At 43.4% G+C, this 20,296-nt stretch overlaps 1 protein-coding gene across 1 annotated transcript in view; it reads right to left on the reverse strand.

The window, feature by feature from the left end:
• Positions 1 to 9,680: 9,680 nt before the first annotated feature.
• The window catches only part of tprg1 (tumor protein p63 regulated 1), a 37,593-nt gene continuing 26,977 nt past the window's right edge, over positions 9,681 to 20,296 (reverse strand). The window contains exons 5-6 of the mRNA XM_048253575.1: positions 16,982 to 17,135; positions 9,681 to 10,302 (exon numbers count right to left, since the gene is read on the reverse strand). Of these exons, the coding sequence (XP_048109532.1) occupies positions 10,108 to 10,302; positions 16,982 to 17,135 (349 nt within the window). The 3' untranslated portion in view covers positions 9,681 to 10,107. The remainder of the gene's footprint in view (positions 10,303 to 16,981; positions 17,136 to 20,296) is intronic.

Consider the following 20,296-nt stretch of genomic DNA (forward strand, 5'->3'; position numbering starts at 1 on the left):
CCTGATCCATTAGGCCTAAATAAAATGCCGTATTTCTCCTGCATAACATTGCCCTTATAAACATCAAATAGCTCAAATGCGTGTGTGTGTGTGTGTGTTTGTGTGTGTGTGTGTGTGTGTGTGTGTGTGTGAATCATGTTCATGTTATGCTGGTTGCATGTAACCCTTTCTGTGCTAGGAAATCATGTTGAATGCTGATAAAATGTAAATATCGGCAAAAGCAACCAAAATAGACATCTGAAGTTCGCCTACAAAAAAGATCCAAAACGGCCATCTTTGGCCATATAAGGAAATCCGGTTGTTAATTGAAGCTAACTAACCTATGGCAAATTGCATTGCAAGTTAGCTCTGGGGTAGCAAAAATCTAAGTGTGCCGCCTTCACTTATCGGAGATCACAGTATCCACTCGAAGGCAGAGGACAAAAGTGTGTTCAGGAAAACATCTGCATTTCAGACTTTTTCATCCCCACGAGACTTTAACAGGTGCGATTATTCAAAATCCCCATGTTATTTTCCTATAGGAAAAATCAGCAGATACTGGATTTCAAAAATGGCAGCTTTTTTGTAGGCGAACTATAAGGTCTATACTGTAACAGTAATTGAAGAACCATACACTACACCTTTAGAGAACATACTAATAACAACAACATAAACATTGTTGTTGATCCTCCACAATCACTGAGGAGTCAACGAGGTCAACTGTCAATGAGGATAGATTGCCAAAGAGATTCAATACTCAACAACATTTTACTGTGATTTCAGGGAGGCAACAAAAAAGTAGTGTTTCATGAGGGGGGTTGGATTATACTATTTTTGCAATATTTGACTTTATGTACACATGGCTTCTAATGTCTTGCCTCTCTTAGCAGAGATGCCCTGGAAACGAGTGGTGAATAGCTATATTTAGAAAGGGATAAGGATTAATCTTTTTATGTGCATGAATATGATCTGTCATATTCCATATGATCTCTCATATCCAAGCCTTTAGGTGTGGAGGGGAAAGTCTACCCTGTGTTTATGAATGCATTAAATCCTTAGAGATATAGGCTACTGCTTCACATTCAGGAAGCAAATCCTCTCTAAATAGGATCTCATCCACTATATCACAGATAAAACTCTATGGTTATGGTTATGGTTATTGTAATTAGCAGACACCTTTATCCAAAGCGTCTAGAACATCTAAAATCTTAAATCTACATAATTATTCCCATTTGAAAACATTTCTTCAATGCGATTTTCCTAACCCCTCTCTCTCTCTCTCTGTCTCTCTAATCTGTAAGGAGGCAACTGGCACGGCGGCATTCACTCGTGTCTGAGACTCTGAGTACCTCCGTTGACTTACACGTCTGATTACTATCCGCTGTGGCACCTGTTTCCCCCATTAGCACACTCTCTACGCGTCCCTCTGCGTCAGAGAGAGAATTCCACCGAGGAGTGCAGTGTGCAGTATGCATGCGGTGGGGTGGAGAGGGAATAAATCAACCGAGCGAGTTCTAACACATACAGGAGCAAAAAAATAAAAAAGTGTCCCCTAGATGTTCTTGTCACAGAACAGAGTCCAGATGACCTGGTCACGAGTGGCTATTTCGCATTTTCCTCATAGCTATTGTTTTTCTATGAACAGAATCCTAGGGCGTGTTTGCCTCTCCCCCCCCCCCCTCTATCCCTCATCCCTCTCTCTCTATCCCCCTCTCTCTCTCTCTGCCTCCTCTGTCTACACTGCATTTCTGAGAGGTCTGTCGCGGTTGACTCTTTTCCAGAGGTCCCATTCCTCTTGGAGCTGCGACGGAGCACTGCTTTCCAGACACAACACTGACAGCTGGGCCGGGAACAAACGAGAGGGGGCCTAGAGATAAATAAAAACAAAGTATCCCTATCATACACACACACACACACACACACACATAGTCGCATGTGGGCTGCTGGCTGAGAAACGTGTAAACACAATATCTCTCTCTCACACACGCATACTGTACACACACTCATGTGTAAACGCATACAATCCCACTCATATACAAACGCACACTCAATCATGTACAACGATACACTCACATGCATATACAAATGTAGATATGGAGGTATGTAAACATAGACGTATTCGATAGAGCAAGATGGAGTGAGTGTGAGGACAAGAGAGAAATACAGACTGAGAGAGAGAGAGAGAGAGAGAGAGAGAGGGTGAGAGAGTGAGAGCGAGAGAGAGAGAGGTGATTAAAGCAATAAATGCCAGTGTTGCTAGTCTCATTGGCAACCAGCGTTCCGCTAACAGGTGCACCATGTTTATCGAGCAAACAGGCAACAAGGGGATGAGGAGAGGGGTAGAAGGGGTAGAAGGCGCTTGGCGGGGCAACAGTGAGTAGTCCTGGTGCTTCTGCGGGGGGATTTAGCTGCGGAAGCTGCTCCTGGGAGGCACGGGGCAGGGGCAGGGGCTAAGTGCCACAGCAGCAGCACGGTCAATGTGGCGGCAGCAGAAGCAGCAGCAGCTGTCTAGTGTTACACGCCCCAAGCATGGCACGCTACACTGGGAGCTGGAGTCAGGTTCACACAGAGTCACAACAGCAAAGCGGTTTACCCTCTTCCACCCCCATCTGCCCTTCTGCCCCCGCAACTCACCTCCCCTTCCCTTCCAAAAGCGCCAATTTTGCCAGTCAAATTCCATTCGGGGGCAATGAGGGGATCCCCAATGAGGCGCCCCCCCCCCCCCTCCCCCCCTCCAACCACCCTACCCCCCACCCTCGCTTGCAGGCCAATGCTGAGACACTTGAGGGCTGTCTACAGAGACAAGGCTCACCCTTCCGCTAGGGCTTGACCTCCAGGGTGACAGGACACCAGGGACCTCGAGGAGCAATTCTGCCCATCAGTTAAGCTGTCAGGTCGGGGAGGGGGATGGTGGTGGTGGTGGGGCTCGACTGGCATGCAGGACTATCAGCTTACCGAGCAGCATTGTTGACCCTGAAGTCACGTGTGGGGAGAGAGAAATAAAGAGAATTAATGAATGTGTTGGTGGGTACCGAGCATCAGGATTCATATTACCTTTACTTTAACTTATAGTTTAAGGAATGAGAGAGAGAAACAAAGAAAAACAAGAGAAGAGGACTAGAAAGAGAGAGATGAGACAAAGGGGAAGAGAGAGAGAGTTGTCAGTTGATCAGTAGTGTTATTTTAGTGTAAATAATTGGTTTACGGGAGGAACCCATCTCCTTTGACCACAGGCGCTGTCTTACCTTTTCACTGAGGAATGCTGGGAAAAGAACGCTCATTAGGAAGCCCCAAGGGTGAGCACTCTCTGGAGTTGCCAACAAAGCGTCTACACACCTATGTGCACTATGTGTGTGTGTGTGTGTGTGTGTGTGTGTTTATAAATCAAACTCCTAGAACAACTCCCGGCGAAACATCCTATCGCCAGCCTGTTGTTTTCATTCAAACCCAAACCAGAGGACACTCCTGTGATCCCGGCTGGCCCGGCTGCTATTAGGAAAATGTCAGAGGTTTTATGCAGCGTCTGCGTTCCTCATCTGCCTGGAGTATTGAAACATCACACATCAAACTCCTCAATTCAGTTCAACCCAGGCAGAACTTTTCATTTCATACCATTATCTTTCAAATCCTTTGAAACTGACAGCCTTCCATGAGCTCTGACCAACTACAAAAACAAAGGGAAGCAATAATCAAATGCGCATGAACAAAAGGTGTACATTGTTTTCCTGCATTCTGGATTTACCAACAAGCAACAAAAGCCCATTTTACATGCTGAAGACAGGTGTTTGGAAATAAATGACAATTAAGTGCACTACAGACCAATTAGAGTGAACAACAGCAAGCTTGTGATGATGAAAGCCTACAGTGACCAGACAAAAACCTCATTAAACAAGATAAACACTGGGCACTGTTCAGAATTTCCCACACGCTTAAATAAATAAGACACTGGGTGCCCTTCTGGGCGTGTCAGACAGAGATGTTCCTAGCTGTGAGACAATGTGGTCTTATGATGAAACTCTTGGATCATTCAAATCACCTCACCCTCTTTCCACGTAATGGATCCTTTTCTGCAACGCTGCATTTAAAGTCTAAGCAGGGGATGATGTCATCTGAGTGAGTTTTCTTCTTCTTTTATTTGTAGAAGGGTGGATGTCAGATCTACATGTAGAAGGGTGGATGTCTGATCTACACGTAGAAGGGTGGATGTCAGATCTACATGTAGAAGGGTGGATGTCAGATCTACATGTAGAAGGGTGGATGTCAGATCTACATGTAGAAGGGTGGATGTCAGATCTACACGTAGAAGGGTGGATGTCTGATCTACACGTAGAAGGGTGGATGTCTGATCTACATGTAGAAGGGTGGATGTCTGATCTACACGTAGAAGGGTGGATGTCAGATCTACACGTAGAAGGGTGGATGTCAGATCTACATTTATTACCATGCTATATTTTAATCGTGATAAGTGTGTTTTTCATAACATGATGCACCTAATTTGACGGGTCTGGACTGCAGACAGGCCATTTTAGCACCTGGGCTCTTCCTCTATGGAGCCATACTGTTTAAATATGTGCAAAATTTATTTTGCCATTGTTTTCCTGAAGTATTCCAGGTCTTCTCTGGAAAAAACATTGCCTGGATGGCAGTATATGTTTCACAAAGCCTGTATACAGTACATCATTCAGAATTGATTGTGCCTGGCCAGATGTGCAAGATGCCCATGCTGTAGGCATTAATGCACCTCCACACCGTCATAGATGTTGGGTTTCGAACTGAGCACTAAGACAAGTTGGATAGGTTGGATACTTGGATAGGCCCTTTCCTCTTTAGCCCAAATTTTGATTGGTCTAACCACGGGACCTTTTTCCACTTTACCTCAGTCCATTTTAAACAAGCTCAGGTCCTGATAAGACAGTGGCATTTCTGTGTTTCTGTGTTTGGCTGTTGCATGTTAAAGTTTACATTAGAATTTCTTAATTGAGTATCAAACTGTGCTCATAGACAATGGTTATCAGAGGTTTTTGTGAGCCCATATAATGATTTTCTTTACAGAAACAGGTCTGGTTTTAATGCAGTGCCATCTGAGGTCCAAAAGACCGCAGCCATTCAATATTGTTTCTCAGCTCTATCCCTTGTTTTCAAAGATTTCTCTGAAATTTATTTTAATATTATGAACTGCAGATGATGAAATCCCCAAATACCTCACAATTTCATGTTAAGAAACATTAATATTACATTGCTTCATCATTTGTCCACATAGGCTTATACAGAGTGAGGAATACCCCTACATCTTCATTTCTAAGAGGCTGCCTCTCCGACTGCCTCTCTTTTTCATACCCATGTTTTCTTTATCATTACACAACTTTTCCAGCATTTTGTTGACCCCGTCCCAATTTGTTTTTAAACGTGTCGCTGGTATCAAATTCAAAATGAACATATATTTTCCATGAAATAATCGAAGATGTCATTTTCAACATTTAATATGTTGTCTGTGTCCTTTTTGCAGCTAAATGTGAGTTTACAAGATTTGCAGATTATCACATTCTGCTTTTATCGTCCCAACTTTTTCTGATTTGGGGTTGTATTTTATTTTCTTGGCTATAAACACTCCTGCCAGTTCACCTCTGGCCCAATGAGCACTCCCTCCCTCCCTCCCTCCTTCCCTCCTCTCCTCATCTCTCTCCATCCCTCCCTCATTGGCTCCTGAGCACGCTCTGTTGGCAGGTGAGCCTGATTTGCATTGTGGAGGGAGCGTCTTTTACGAGCTGAGGTGTGGAGATGAGGTGTGTGTGTGTGTGTGTGTGTGTGTGTGTGTGTGTGTGTGTGTGTGTGTGTGTGTGTGTGTGTGTGTGTGAGTGTGTGTGTGGATGAGAAGCCATTGCCCGAGGGCATGGCAGCTCTTGATCCAGGATTAAGACACACGTCCTCATTTCAGAGAGCAGGAGAGAAGAAATTAACCCGTTGGGAGCCTGAACATTACAGAAGAGATGTGTGGCCTGGATAGCACTTAAACGCCTCCTTCCTCTTAGCAGGCTGGCTGCTGTCTCCACTTCCTTTGAGATGTAGAAATCCCAGTCTTAAAAAGGGCATTTTCTCTGCGCCAAGCAGACTATGCAGTGTGTAGAGATTCAGTTAACGTAGAGCAGGATTCTACACCTACCATCCACATTGAAATTAAGCAGTTTATATTGCAGTGATGCGAGTCCATTTCATATTCTGGGCAACTAAAGAGTTCAAAAATCAAAAATATATTAAAAAAAGATAATCAAAAATATATTAAAAAGACAAAAAAAAGACAAAAAATAAATAAATCTGATAAACAATTGATATTCATTGCCACACTTCTATAACTCTAACCCTAAATCTGTTCATAAAAATAGGTTATTGTAAAAGCTTTTTAACTAGGAATGATATGTGCTCACCTAAGAACTGGTTTGAACTGACTGTGTTAAGTGCTTTTATGGATGCACTAACTCAGGAGACTTAGTACAGACAGCAGAATGTGACATGGAGTCTTTAACCATAGACGTGTGGTGTAACAGAGCACCCATGGCTTTAGGTGTTCTGTCCCCTCCATCCCTGACCACATACCCCCTCTCTCCTGTTTGGGCAGGGACTTTGCCCTGGGTCCCAGTGTGTAATCCAGTGGGATACCTCAGAAGTCATAACAGCCGAGAGGCCGGAACTGTTTGACATACCGCGTCACCGGCCATCTCTCCTCACCTCCACAGAGGCACCCACGCGATGAGTGACAACCTGCAGTAAGGAATAACACACAGGAAACTAGGTGACAACAACGGGCTATCTAAGAAACAATCATTGTAGATGCAATAGGGGGCTCCAACAAATGGCTCTAGTCTAAATGACATGGGCTTTATACTATACTTGTTTCTATGGACTTTAACTGTGCGCCATAAAGTATACATCTTAGACAAACTAGTAAATTCATCATTTTTGATCTCACACTCTATGTAATATCTCCATGTTATCTCTCAACAACGTTTAACCCAGAATCAGAATGGTATGAAGAAAATACCTAAATAAAATAAAAATAAAATTGTTTAAAAATGTAAAAATATTTGAATGACAACTACCCAAACCTGATCCTTTCCATGACAGCATGATGTGAAGTGACAACAGGCCGTATGTCTCCCTTGGTGTGGAAAAGGCACAGAAACAGACACACACACACACACACATACACACTTAGTGTGGAAAAGGCTGAAGGCCCACATGGGATTAATTACGCTTCGTCCAGTTTGCACCTCTCACTCTCAGCGTCCACGGCTGGCTGAATGTGTGTGTGTGTCCACGGTATAGGGGCTGCGGCCGCTACAGCTGTGGTCATGAACTGGACTGTGTGAGACATCACTCAGCCCTGTGTCACTCATCCATCTGGAGTCAGAGGGGACGACAGAGAGAGGCCTGTACTCAACACTCAGTAGGCCAGGACAGAGAGGAGTTAGCCATGACAGAGAGGAGTTAGCCGCGGCAGACAGGAGTTAGCCAGGACAGAGAGGAGTTAGCCGGGGCAAAGAGAGGAGTTAGCCGGGGCAGATATGTACAGGTCACATAGGGATGCCTAGGATTTCTAAGGGTTTACATACTGTATATGGAATCTAGAGAAAAATCTTGCAAAGCATGTAAGTATATTATGTTAAATACAACAGTTAGGTTCGGTTGAACTATTTATTAATCTCTGATTGGACGAGGGGCATTCCATGAGTCATGATGAGTGGCGATATCTCAGGACGGCACTTCTGCGGCACTCTGAGCAGGTCTTATCGCTTGTGAAATAGCCATAGTCAAGTCAAGTCGAGTCAAGTCAAGTTTATTTATATAGCACATTTCATACACAGGGCTCATTCAATGTGCTTTACAGAAACAAAAGCAGTGAGTAATAGTACATAAAAACATAAAATGGAAGGAAGTTGCTGTTTAGGTAAGAACACAGCCTCCCCCACCCACCCCCGAAACGGAAATGGAAATGAGCTTAAAGGAATTCGGAGCTCTCTACAGCCTGATGAGTTATGTTTATAGTTTCTACAGCCTGATGAGTTATGTTTATAGTTTGTTGCCAAAAATGCACATTTAGTTAATTTATTACAAAAATCTCAACTGTAGGGGGACCCAGAGAGCACTATACTACATTATACTATATATTATACAACAATTGGGTTCTATGGAACTATTTATTTGTTTCTGATTGGCCGAGAGACGTTTCATGAGTTGGAATATCCCTGGACATTTCAACTCAGACTCAGCATAGCTAATAATAAATCACTCCGCGACACAATGTGAAGATTTGACACCCAGCTCTCCACTATTTCAAGCAATGGGTTACTCCTTAGCAAACCATAACGAAACAGTGCTTCACCACATCTGTGGATTAAGCCACACAGTCAACTCAATGTAAGTAAGATAAACGAGGATGCTAATTGTTCTCAGCATTGCCAGCATTGTGTATAATATGATTGTCACTTGGAGGAGACTTGTAGATAACGTTAGCATAATTAGCTAACCGCTGCTAACGTGCTAGCATCGTCACGTCAGGCTGTGCACAGTAATATAACATTTATTCACCATTTTTTTGATGCACAATGTCGAAATTAAAATTTTTAAACAATAATGGGGTGTTTTCAGATTATTTAGTTTGTTGTAGAATTGTTGTATAAAAGCAATATAGCACTCGTGATCGTGGGATTGGTCATGGATATTCCCACGGGTGTTGTTCGGCCGTAGCCACGAGGCCGGAGGCCCCACTCTCACTCGTGCTATATTGCTATATTGCTTAAATATAGTATATATTATAGTATATAATATAGTAGGCCTATATATTATACTATATTATATACTATAATATTATATACACTTACACATATACAATACCTATATTGCGGTATAAGTTTATATAATTCTGCCTTTTGAAAATTATTACGATCCTTTCCCCTGATCTTGGTGCTAGGGGTATACTGTCTTTGTTCATTTAGATGTGTTAGATACTATTGAGATATACAGCACAATGTATGCTACACATAGGTTTGGATCATAAGTACAGTCACATACCACATACCAAGAGGACAATAAAAGTGCCTTATTTGAACTTGAAGAAATTACAAGTGTTTTAACACAATATTTTTGTTGGTTGGCAATCCTAAGAAGCTGAACTCACGGTTTTGTGAAACACACACAGACACAGACAGAGACACAGAAACAGACACATACACACACACACACACGTACACACACACACACGTATACACAGACACACACACAGACGCACACAGACACACGCACACAGACACACACCACACACACACACTTACACACGCACACACACACACACACACACACACACACACACCATCACAACAAGCTGGCATTAGGAGTGTTTGTCATGGCTGTCCTGCTATAGCAACAAACACGAGGGTGTTGGTGAAGGTGGTGGTGGAGGTGGTGGTGAAGGTGGAGGAGTTAACGCTACAATTAGAGAATAAGGGAAATTCCAGTGCAAGGCTTGGCTGTAATGATACACCCCTAAACGATCAAGCAAATATGACATATGCACCTTCACACACCAAAGGGCCTCTCTGTGTGTGTGTGTGTGTGTGTGTGAGTGTGTGTGTGTGTACTGTATGTGTGTGTCTGTGTGTGTCTGTGTGTGAGAGGGAGATATAGAGAGAGAGAGTCGGAAAGGGGAGGGAATTCTTAGAATTCTCTTGCAAGATAGATTTACACACGTTATAAGAAACCACAGTAGGATGTAAACAATGCTGATGGCTGTGGTTGGTTACATTCATTGAATCAAAACTGCTGCTGTTTCCAAAAATAATTTAGCAAATTCAAAACAGAACTGCTGATTAGTATATTACTAGTCTGTCTTTGTTGAAACAAGAAAACAAACAAGCAAACAAAAACAAACAAAGAATTACAAACCCACTCTGCACTCAAACAACAGCACTTTCTAAAATTATTATATTTATACTTAATCAACATACTAGGGGAACAAAAACACACATGACCACTCCCTGAAGAGCCCGAGCAGCTGACCCAGGAGTGTGGCGAAGCCGAGAGGAACTGGACGAGAGAGTGATCCTCCCGTGGAGCAGCGTAGAGCGGCGGCGTGGCTCAGAAGCCGATGTTGCCGCGGGCCAGACAGTAGCCCAGCTTGTTCTGGTTGCTGATGAAGGACATGAGGCCCACGTAGGCCTCGATGAGGATGGGCTGGTTCAGCGTCAGCACGCCATTGGCCCTCCCCGCCAACGGCTTCCGCTCCAGAGCACGCTCCGCTGTGGCTGCCAGCTGCTCCCTGAACGTCTCCAGCTGAGAGGGCAGCAAGAGAGGGCGGTGAGAGAGGGCAGTTAGTGAGGGCATTGAGAGAGGGCAGTTAGAAAGGGCAACAAGAAAGGGCAGTTAGAGAGGGCAGTTAGTGAGGCCAGTTAGAGAGGGCATTGAGAGAGGGCAGTTAGAAAGGGCAACAAGAGAGGGCAGTTAGAAAGGGCAACAAGAGAGGGCAGTTAGAGAGGGCAGTGAGAGAGGGCAGTTAGTGAGGCCAGTTAGAGAGGGCATTGAGAGAGGGCAGTTAGAAAGGGCAACGAGAGAGGGCAGAGAGGGCACTGAGAGGGCATTGAGAGAGGGCAGTTAGAGAGGGCATTGAGAGAGGGCAGTTAGAGAGGGCAGTTAGAGAGGGCATCGAGAGAGGGCAGTTAGAAAGGGCAACATGAGAGGGTAGTTAGAGAGGGCAGTGAGAGAGGGCATTGAGAGAGTGGAGTGAGAGAGGGAATGTGGCAAGAAGAGTGACTTAAGACTACCTGGCTAATGGTCACTCATATTTATACGTTATTTTTATATATTTAATTTTGAATCACATATTTATTTTATATATTATATATATAAAACAGATTATATATATAGTATATAAAATAAATATATTTTATTTTATATACTGTATATATATATATATATATATATATATATATATATATTCATGTATGTTTATGTTCATTAATACATACTGTATATGCCTAGCAATGACAATAATATTTGGTCCATGAATGTAACACTTAAGACTTAAGAATTTGTCTGTTTTTCAAACAAGGCCCCACATTGCCTGGGATCCAAGCATGACTATCCTGCACACAACGTCATACAAAGCTCCCGGGTAACACTTTATTGTTGTCACTGTTTCAGTCTATTGCTCTGATGCTCTGATGAAGTTTGATTAGACCGCAACGTTGCAAAACAACAATTAAAGTGATACTTTGGAACTTCTTAAGACACGGTGCGCTGACATTTTTCTGCTTGGATTCCTGACCTCACCTCCATGCACCCGTTGAGAGTCTTGATGTGTGAGTGCCTCGGAGAGAGTGAAGACTCTGACGCTGTCAAAACATCTCACTTTCTGTTTCTTAGAACTTTTCATTTGCTGCGCTAAGTTGGTGATCACAGATTAAACAGTGATGCAGCACTGACAAAGTATAATGCAACACTCACACCACTATAACACTCAAAGAAAGTTTTATCTGGTGAGTAATTGAGTCATTTAGCATGGTCGCCAACTCGACGCTGGACTTGTCACTCTAGATGTTCCATCCTACTTTGAACCCAACAGATCTGATTTTTTTAAATACACTGTAAACCTGAACAGTCAAACTAATTTGAAATAATGACTAAACACAAGTTAAGCATTGAAAACCACTGTAACAACTGTTGCTGTAGTGCTCCATTTACTGCTATCTGATACTGTCCATTGTTCAGTTGAAAGAAATTCAAGTGTGTGTATGTTTACAAAAAGCTCCATAGATTATGTACATGGAACTTTATTGTATATAAGTATATGTCTCACTTTAAGTTTACTCTAATAGCACTAGCAGTCTCACCCATTCCATTGCCAAACCACAGCAAACTATAGAATATCTACCACTTTGGTCTGTATCACCGCTGGTCGATCAGTATCCCTGTGTTCGATCAGCACTCAGCTGAACAGCATGTGGGTTTGGGTGGGCTGGAATGTGTGGAATGGCTATGGGATGCCGTGGGGTGAGGTGTGTGTGTGTGTGTGTGTGTGTGTGTGTGTGTTGGGGGGTTAAATGAACGGCTATATGACCTGGAGGGGTCACCTGTGTAGGCCTCCAGCCTTACACCCACAGACACATTCAGAGCAGAGTGAGGGGGGAGAGGGGGCATGTTATTGTGGACAGCCACAGATCAAAGGTCAAGTCAGGTGTCAATTTGATCATCTGTGGTGATGGGATGCAACTTAGCAGAGTGCCTCTGTGTACAAACTGCACAGTGGGTAGAAAGCTGGTGAGGTTTCATAGCTTTCCCATAACAGCCATACAAATAAATACTGTAATTACTCTTCTTCAATTCCTCTTCTCCCTCTGAGATAAATATCAGTGCTCAAGCATCCACTGGACTGCATCTCACAGCCATGTCTTAGGTATGGAATAATAGTTTTAATGATCACCACTTATTGCAAGTAACCTCAAATACAACACTGCTAAATACCATAAACAGAGAATCTTCCTCAGAATATTCTTACATTTGTTCCAGAGCCATAGAAAAAGAGAGTTGCGACACTCCCATAGACTTCCATAGGAAACAATGGCGGCGCTTTTTCTAGGCTACTTCCGCGTTATGCTGAGCTCATAAGTTCCTAACTTTGACATTCACGGCTTTAGCCCCATTCACTTCCATTGCTTTCTGCCTGATATTGTCAGTGGTAAGTAGACAAAGGTAATGACTTTTTTTTCAATTGGCATATGCATTTCCTATACCAACTGCACTAGTAGATACTGGTATTGTTCTTTGAGGATTTTGTGCTGCTTGTTTAACTGATATTTATAGCTTAAATGTTGACCGAAATTTCGAAGCTAAAAGTTAGCCTGCAAACCTTGATGTGGAGAGAGGTTAGCTTAAAGGTAATGTTCCTACGTCAATAATGAATTTCAGACAAAACACATTTGGTTAGCCTATTGTAGTAGGGCAACTTTAGATGATCGGTTGGTTGTCAACAGGTTTTTATTATGTTTATAATGCTATATTTATCAAACCTGATTGATTGTGTTAGCTTACGTTAGCTAGTCAGCTCATTGACATAATAGTGTTAACGTTAGACATGCTATGAGGGGAACAAGAAAAATTACAGTTCATTCAGCATGGTAACTCTATATTTAGATGTGCTGGTTATCAATGGGTTTGTGATTAACGCTCTTCTGGTGAAAAATCGAGCAAATTAATGTGATTATTGTCTTTAAACCTGATATAGATTAGCTTGCTAGATGGCGAAGTTTTATGGCGTTATGAACTGAACCGTGGCCTGAACATGACATGAAGCTAGTGTCCACGACTCGTGAAAGAGGGGATTTCAGTTATGAATTTCAGGGGAAGCAGTAGGAGCAAAACCTAGACTATAAGTTTTTGTTACTGGTGCGTGGCTCTTGTGTCCCTTGCCAGCCCCGTCCTGTGCCACTATCACTGTTCCAAACGGGACAGTGGCAGTGGCGATGGTAGGTAGTGTGGCACGAAGCGTGGCGGGGACAGTGGCGTCTTTATAGTAGCCTACAGTAGGAGTTTTGCTCCAACTGATAATCGGTTTCAGGTTAGTTCATTTAGTTTTCAGTAATTTTACATTTCGTGTTGGTGTTCTTGGTGTAATAATTTTGATTGCTTTGTCTGTCAAGTAATTTGTCAAATACATAGCGAAGTTTCCATCGGCGGACTGGCGTGACAGGGAGGGCATTGCCTTTCATTAGGTCAGTGATCTTTGTAAGTAGGACAAATGTATTTTTTTGGATAACTGAAAAATGTAGTCAGGTTAATAGGGCATAGATCACTCTGAAAGTAATTCCCAACATTCTTCATGTTATTGTTATAGTTGTTGTGTGGACTTGTGGCACCCCCAACCAGCCTTGCAAATAGTTGGCTGTGTATATGGGTAGCCTATGTAAAACTCTTGCTGGCCTCTTGCTTAGGTTTCTGCTACTTACTTAATGTGTTGTCCCAAGTATACACGGAGTGTTACCTGCTCTGTTCTCTCCCTCCATTCTCCACTGTGCCTGTTCTGCTTATCCAGGACCAAAGATGCAGAGGACAAGAAGGGTGTGCGATATATGACTGGAATGGTCAGATAAGATCATTTTTTATGTTTGAGGTCCACACAATGGGGCCCTTACACAAATGGAGTTGTGTTGATCCAGCATCTTCCACACCTCCCATAACACTCCTGACTCCAGCCAAATGTGTTGCATCCTCCTTACCAGATAGATAGATAGATAGATAGATAGATACTTTATTGATCCCCAAGGGGAAATTCAAGAATGTCACCATGGCCCTCTTAGAGGTGTACAGAGTATATGGAGAGCTATCCATCCCTTCCACATTGTGTCTTTTGTGTAGTTCACACACACTTGTTGTTTAAACTTTGGATACTGAAATCTTTTTATTTTTTGGAAACCTAAATTAGTGTCAGACCTCCTTTTTATGTTGCAGTGTCACCATACCTTCCTCCCAGTCTTTTTTGCATTTGTTCTTGTTCTTGTTTTAAACACATATTGAAAACTTAATAAAAATTCTATTGAAAATCTAACATGTATCAGTCATCCTTTTCATGCTGTAGTCTCACCAGGCGGCTGAAATATAAGTTAGGCTATAAGTATTTTATTGAAAAAGTTGATTGCTTATCGCTTAGTGTGTTATTGAAACAATGGGTGTCTTGCAGTATTGATCAAACTTTTCACATTTAAGTTGTTATTGATTCTTATTTAGCCTATGTGTTTTTGACATGTTTATGGCTAGTCTTAAAATGTTACTACCAAGGCCACCTTTATGCTATTTCTCTAAAAGAACTGAACAGATTTAATGCATTGATGAAACTTTTAAAATGTAAGCTGTTAGGCTACTGAATGCTATTTATATATTTGATAGACGTTTATTGCTAGTCTTACAATGATCAAAGCTGTAGTGGGGGGGGGGGGGTCTGGGCACCTTCATCTTCATCTCACCAAACGAACTGAGAAGGACACTGGATCTAATGTCCACACACAAAGGGATACAAAATTCATAGCCTATATTTGGACAATGTAAGTAAAGTATATGTAGCGTGATACAGGCAAATGTAGGAATCCAATAACAGCTTATGTCCAGCATGGAAACAAACGTCCAATGTTAGAACTACCAAAGAACATATTTTAGATCGATGTTGCAGACCAATTATACTCGCAATATGTAATTGACACTATAATGTAAGCATGCTAACACGTAATAACACTCGTTTTTGTTTTGTTGTAATGTTTCCCGTCTAATAACGCACTTGCTGCTGTCTATCCCATTGAAATAACACTACACGCAAAAAACTGTTTGGAACTGTTGAAGCGTACGTGAACCACGTGACCGCGTGGCGGCGACTTCAAAGAGTGTCGCAACTCTCTTTTTCTATGGCTCTGATTTGTTCTTAAGAAGGTCCTATGAGAACTCTTAAGCATATTCACAAGGGTGCTCTTAGGGCGCCTCAGAATTGTTCACAGCTTCATTCTACCCTTACAAAAAATAAATGTTTGCAGCAGATTTGCAGAGTCCACAATTTTCTGGGTATTGCTTCAGGCTATGCGGTAAATGGGGTTATACCAGCACCACAAACCTAGTCAGATGAAAAGCTGACACATCACAGATCTGGGCCGGGAGTCATATGCGATGAATGTGATAACGGACTCGTGGCTAATCAAGAGCCTTTCAGCCAGAGCCAGCTGGATCTGAGCAGGCTTTAAACGCACATCCACACCTCACTGCAAACCACCAAACTCCCTCATAGTAGCAAATGTGCTGGATGTGTCAGTTCCCCACCAGCTGTGGGCCAACTCTTCTCAAAAGCACACACACACACACCACACACACACACACACACACATACATACATACACACACACACGCTGTGGGCCAACTCTTCTCAAAAGAGCACACATACACACACACACACCCACACACATACATACACACACACACACACACACACACACACACATATATATATATATATACATATACTGTATACACACACACACACACACCAGCTGTGGGCCAACTCTTCTCAAAAGCGCCAGGTCTCTTTCACCTCACTCTGAGTCACATTGCGTTACAGGGCTTTATAGAGCCCATCATCTCATGTCAACACAGAATGAAAGTCTCATTTTGCCTGTTCCTGCATAGCTACAGGGCAAACTATCAATCTTAATGAAGTCTGGGTACAGCCAGACCATCTCTTAATATGAACTTTGAGTTCTGAGTAAATGCCTTCATGAAGAAATGCCTCTGATGACCTGTATGCTATTAAATTGGTGCAAATTCAGGCATATCAAGTTCAACATGTTTTACACTGTGCCCCACACTTAACAGAAAGCACTTGCATTTGATCTCTATGGAAATGCAGAACCTTATTCTGTGTGTGTGTGTGTGTGTGTGTGTGTGTGTGTGTGTGTGTGGCCCCTTACGGCTACGTTAGGCTGAACACAGAACGGATGCAGAACGGATGCGGAACGTTCACAAAGTGTATGTGCTGCGGAAATCTTAGCGACTGAGCGTGGCAGTAGCAGTGATGGTGTAGCATCTGCTCCAAAAAAACATTCTGCATTTCTGTATTCAAGACCAGAGCTGTTAGTCTATTGTGCTGGATAACAGGAGTAGCTGGGTGTCTTACATCACAGAGCTGTTAGTCTTTTGTGCTGGATAACAGGAGTAGCTGGGTGTCTCTTACATGTACATCACAGAGCTGTTAGTCTATTGTGCTAGGTAACAGGCGTAGCTGGGTGTCTTTTACATCATAGAGCTGTTAGTCTATTATGCAGGGATGGATTGATAACAGGAGTAGCTGGGAGTCTTTTACATCACAGAGCTGTTAGTCTATTGTGCTAGGTAACAGGAGTAGCTGGGTGTCTTTTACATCATAGAGCTGTTAGTCTATTATGCAGGGATGGATTGATAACAGGAGTAGCTGGGTGTCTCTTACATCACAGAGTGTGGAAAACCTGTCGCTGATGCTCCTGACGGGGTGGTAGGTGAAGGTGCAGTATGGGTAATCCATGGTGAAGGGGTTCCAACGCGACGAGAACGCAGGCTCCCTCAGACGGTCCCAGAATATACGCATACCCTCACCCTCTCTCCTGGACACAGACGACACGCACGCACAGACACACACACACGCACACACACACACACACACACACACACACACACACACACAGATGGTAAGGAGAGAGGAAAAAATACACAAAATGTATACAATGCACTTTAAGACAACCCTTAACACCCACAAACACACACACACACATGCACAGAGACCACCCTTAACACCCACACCCACACATATGCATTCCTTTTGCACAGGAACTCCTGCACAGGTTACATGTACATGCAAATTCCACCCATAAATCCATGATGCAACCTGTGACCCTGAGGCAGTACAGTGGCTGTGCAGACTAAGTTCTCTGTGTGTTTTAAAGTATAGCCAACTTCTGGTTTGAAGCCAGGGGATAAAAATGTCATTTTGAGTAAGATGTGGATTAAGATGAGTTTTTAAAAATAAAGCTTATCTTTTCCTACAAAACAAATAACCTGTGGAAGTCTATTTTCCGGTGTGCGGCGCACACAAATCTGGGGAAACAAACGAAGATGTAAATATGGCTGCAGCTCGAGGCAAATCGGCAGGCGTCACACTCTCAGGTCTTTGTCATGGCAGCACTGTGGCAAGCACTTAAAAATAAATAACAACATCTCTGATGCTCGTGAGGGATTAACTGACCATAGATCAGTGTGCGTGTGTGTGTAAAACGGACTACTGAGCACACAGCCAGCCCCCCCAGGACAAAATCAGGCGGAACTAAGAGAACCGGAGAAAAAAATCGGAGCAGTTCTTTTGTTGTGGCATTCGCTCCCTCTCCCAGCCTTGCTCCCACTCAGCGAGAGAGAGAGAGAGAGAGAGAGAGGGAGAGAGAGAGAGAGAGACGGCGGTCTCGGAAAGAGAGATGGTTATATCTGCCCAGTGAGTCACATGGACGCTCCTTGCTAGCAAATAGGTCAGCTTGACCCCTGAGCCCCCATCGCACCTCCCTCCCCACCCCTTCTGCTGTCACCATCATCGCCGCTGACCCTGCACAAACACATTTGCTTGCCGCCAAAACTGTCACACACATATTCGCCTCCAGGGGGCTCTCTTCCTTAAGGAACGCAGCAGCAATCTGATGTTTACTGAGCTGCAGGGCAATTTCCAGTGTGTTTGTCAGCTCTTTTTAGCCCTCCCTCCCTCCCTCTCTCTCTCTCTCTCTCTCTGGTCCCCCCTTTTTTCTTTCTTACGCCATTTTAAGTAAATATATTTTAATGAAAAGAGCCTGGGGGCTTGTCTTTCTCCCTCTCTCGCTCTCTTACTTTCGCTCTCTCTCGTCCTCTCTTTCTTTTCTTCTCTCTCTCTCTCCCTCTCTGATGAGGCCCCAAAAGACACTCTCTCACAGCTGGCAGTAGGCATAGCGCTCTGAGAGCCAGAATATTCACTCTTTGAAATTACACTGGCACCCTTCCACCTTTCTGCTAAAGAACGGCTTGCACAATGCTGAATTTACAGTTCATCCATCAATCACAGTTTGGATAGAAAGAGTTTTATCTTTATTTTATTTATTATCTACAAAGCAGAGGGCTTTCAGTGCTCTGACTGACAGGCATTCTGTCACTGAGTGCATGGCATTGTCGACCCTCTTTCTTGTGTTGTCGAGGAAAGAAAATGAGTATTTGCCATGCCGGGCGCACAAAGTTTCAAAGTTGAGTTCATTAGGTCAGCTGAGGTATGATTTGGGTGTCTGGCAAGGGCTTGTAGACACACTGACAGAGGGTTCATGTGAAATCATCCGGTGAAATCTCCAACTCTCCCTCACCTGTCACTGAGGCATTCAGGAGAGAAGGGCCCTAACTCGAGTCAGATGTCCAAAGCGCAGCTTCTAGCTCCTCCAAACAACTGTGTGCTTGTGCTTTCAAACATCAAACACAGTTTTTTTCAGATGAGAGTAATGCATTACGGTTAGTTTTCACATGGCAGGAAATCACACAAACAGATACACAATCACAGAAAGTCTTACACACTGATACACACACACGCATGCACACCATTCCCCACCTAACAAGGTCAGCCACCCACACTCAGCACCGGCAAGCACAACATCAGTCTTACCACTTCAGGAAGTAGCTCAAGCGTGGCTCAACCAACACACACACACACACACACACACACACACACACACACACACACACACACACACACACACACATATGCACACCATCAACCACCTAACGAGGTCACCCACCAACACCCTACACATACATACACATCATCAGTCTTACCACCTGAGGAAATAGACACACACACACACACACACAAAAACATGCACATACATACACATGCACACGCATGTACACACAAACATGCACGCGCACATATATGCACACACACACATATGTACAGACACACACATGCTGACATGCACACCTGCGCACACAAACACACACGCACACATACACAATCACACACACATACACACACAAACACACGCACACAAACACACACACACATACACACACAGGCAGACACAAACACACACAATGAATGCATGGTGAGTCAGAGTTGAGCAAACAGAGGTGCGTGAGAGACAGAGGTAGAGTGAGATGAGGTGTGGGGTGAGAGGCGAGGGCTCCCAGTCATAGCGACATATATATATATATATATATATATATATAAGCGACATATATGTCGCTTTGGACAAAAGCGTTACCACTTCAGAAATTCTACTTATGCTAAATACCATAACCACAACCATAACCATAACCATATTTACACACACACACACACACACACACACACACACACACACACACACACACACACACACACACACACACACACCAATGAGGTGTGGTGTGGTGTGAGAGGTCAGAGCCTCAGGCTGCGTAAATGATTGGAACCGTGCTGTTTACACCCCCATGCTGAGGGCCAGCCTCTGCCCCAGGGCATCTCTTGCTCTGTCTCACCTTCTCTCTCTCTCCCTCAATCTCACTCTGTCTCTCTTTCTCTCTATCCCTCCATCTCTCTCTCCTTCAATCTCACTCAGTCTTACTTCTTTCTCTCTTTCTATCTCTACGTTACCCTATCTATCTAGCTTACCCTTCTCTCATTCCATCTCCACTGATTTGCCTTATCTCTTTCCATCTCTCCATTTCTTCCCCTCTCTATCTATCTATCTATCTATCTATCTACTGTATCTATCTATCTATCTATCTATCT

Source organism: Alosa alosa, chromosome 9 (assembly GCF_017589495.1).
Source record: "Alosa alosa isolate M-15738 ecotype Scorff River chromosome 9, AALO_Geno_1.1, whole genome shotgun sequence".
Taxonomy (NCBI): Eukaryota; Metazoa; Chordata; class Actinopteri; order Clupeiformes; family Clupeidae; genus Alosa; species Alosa alosa.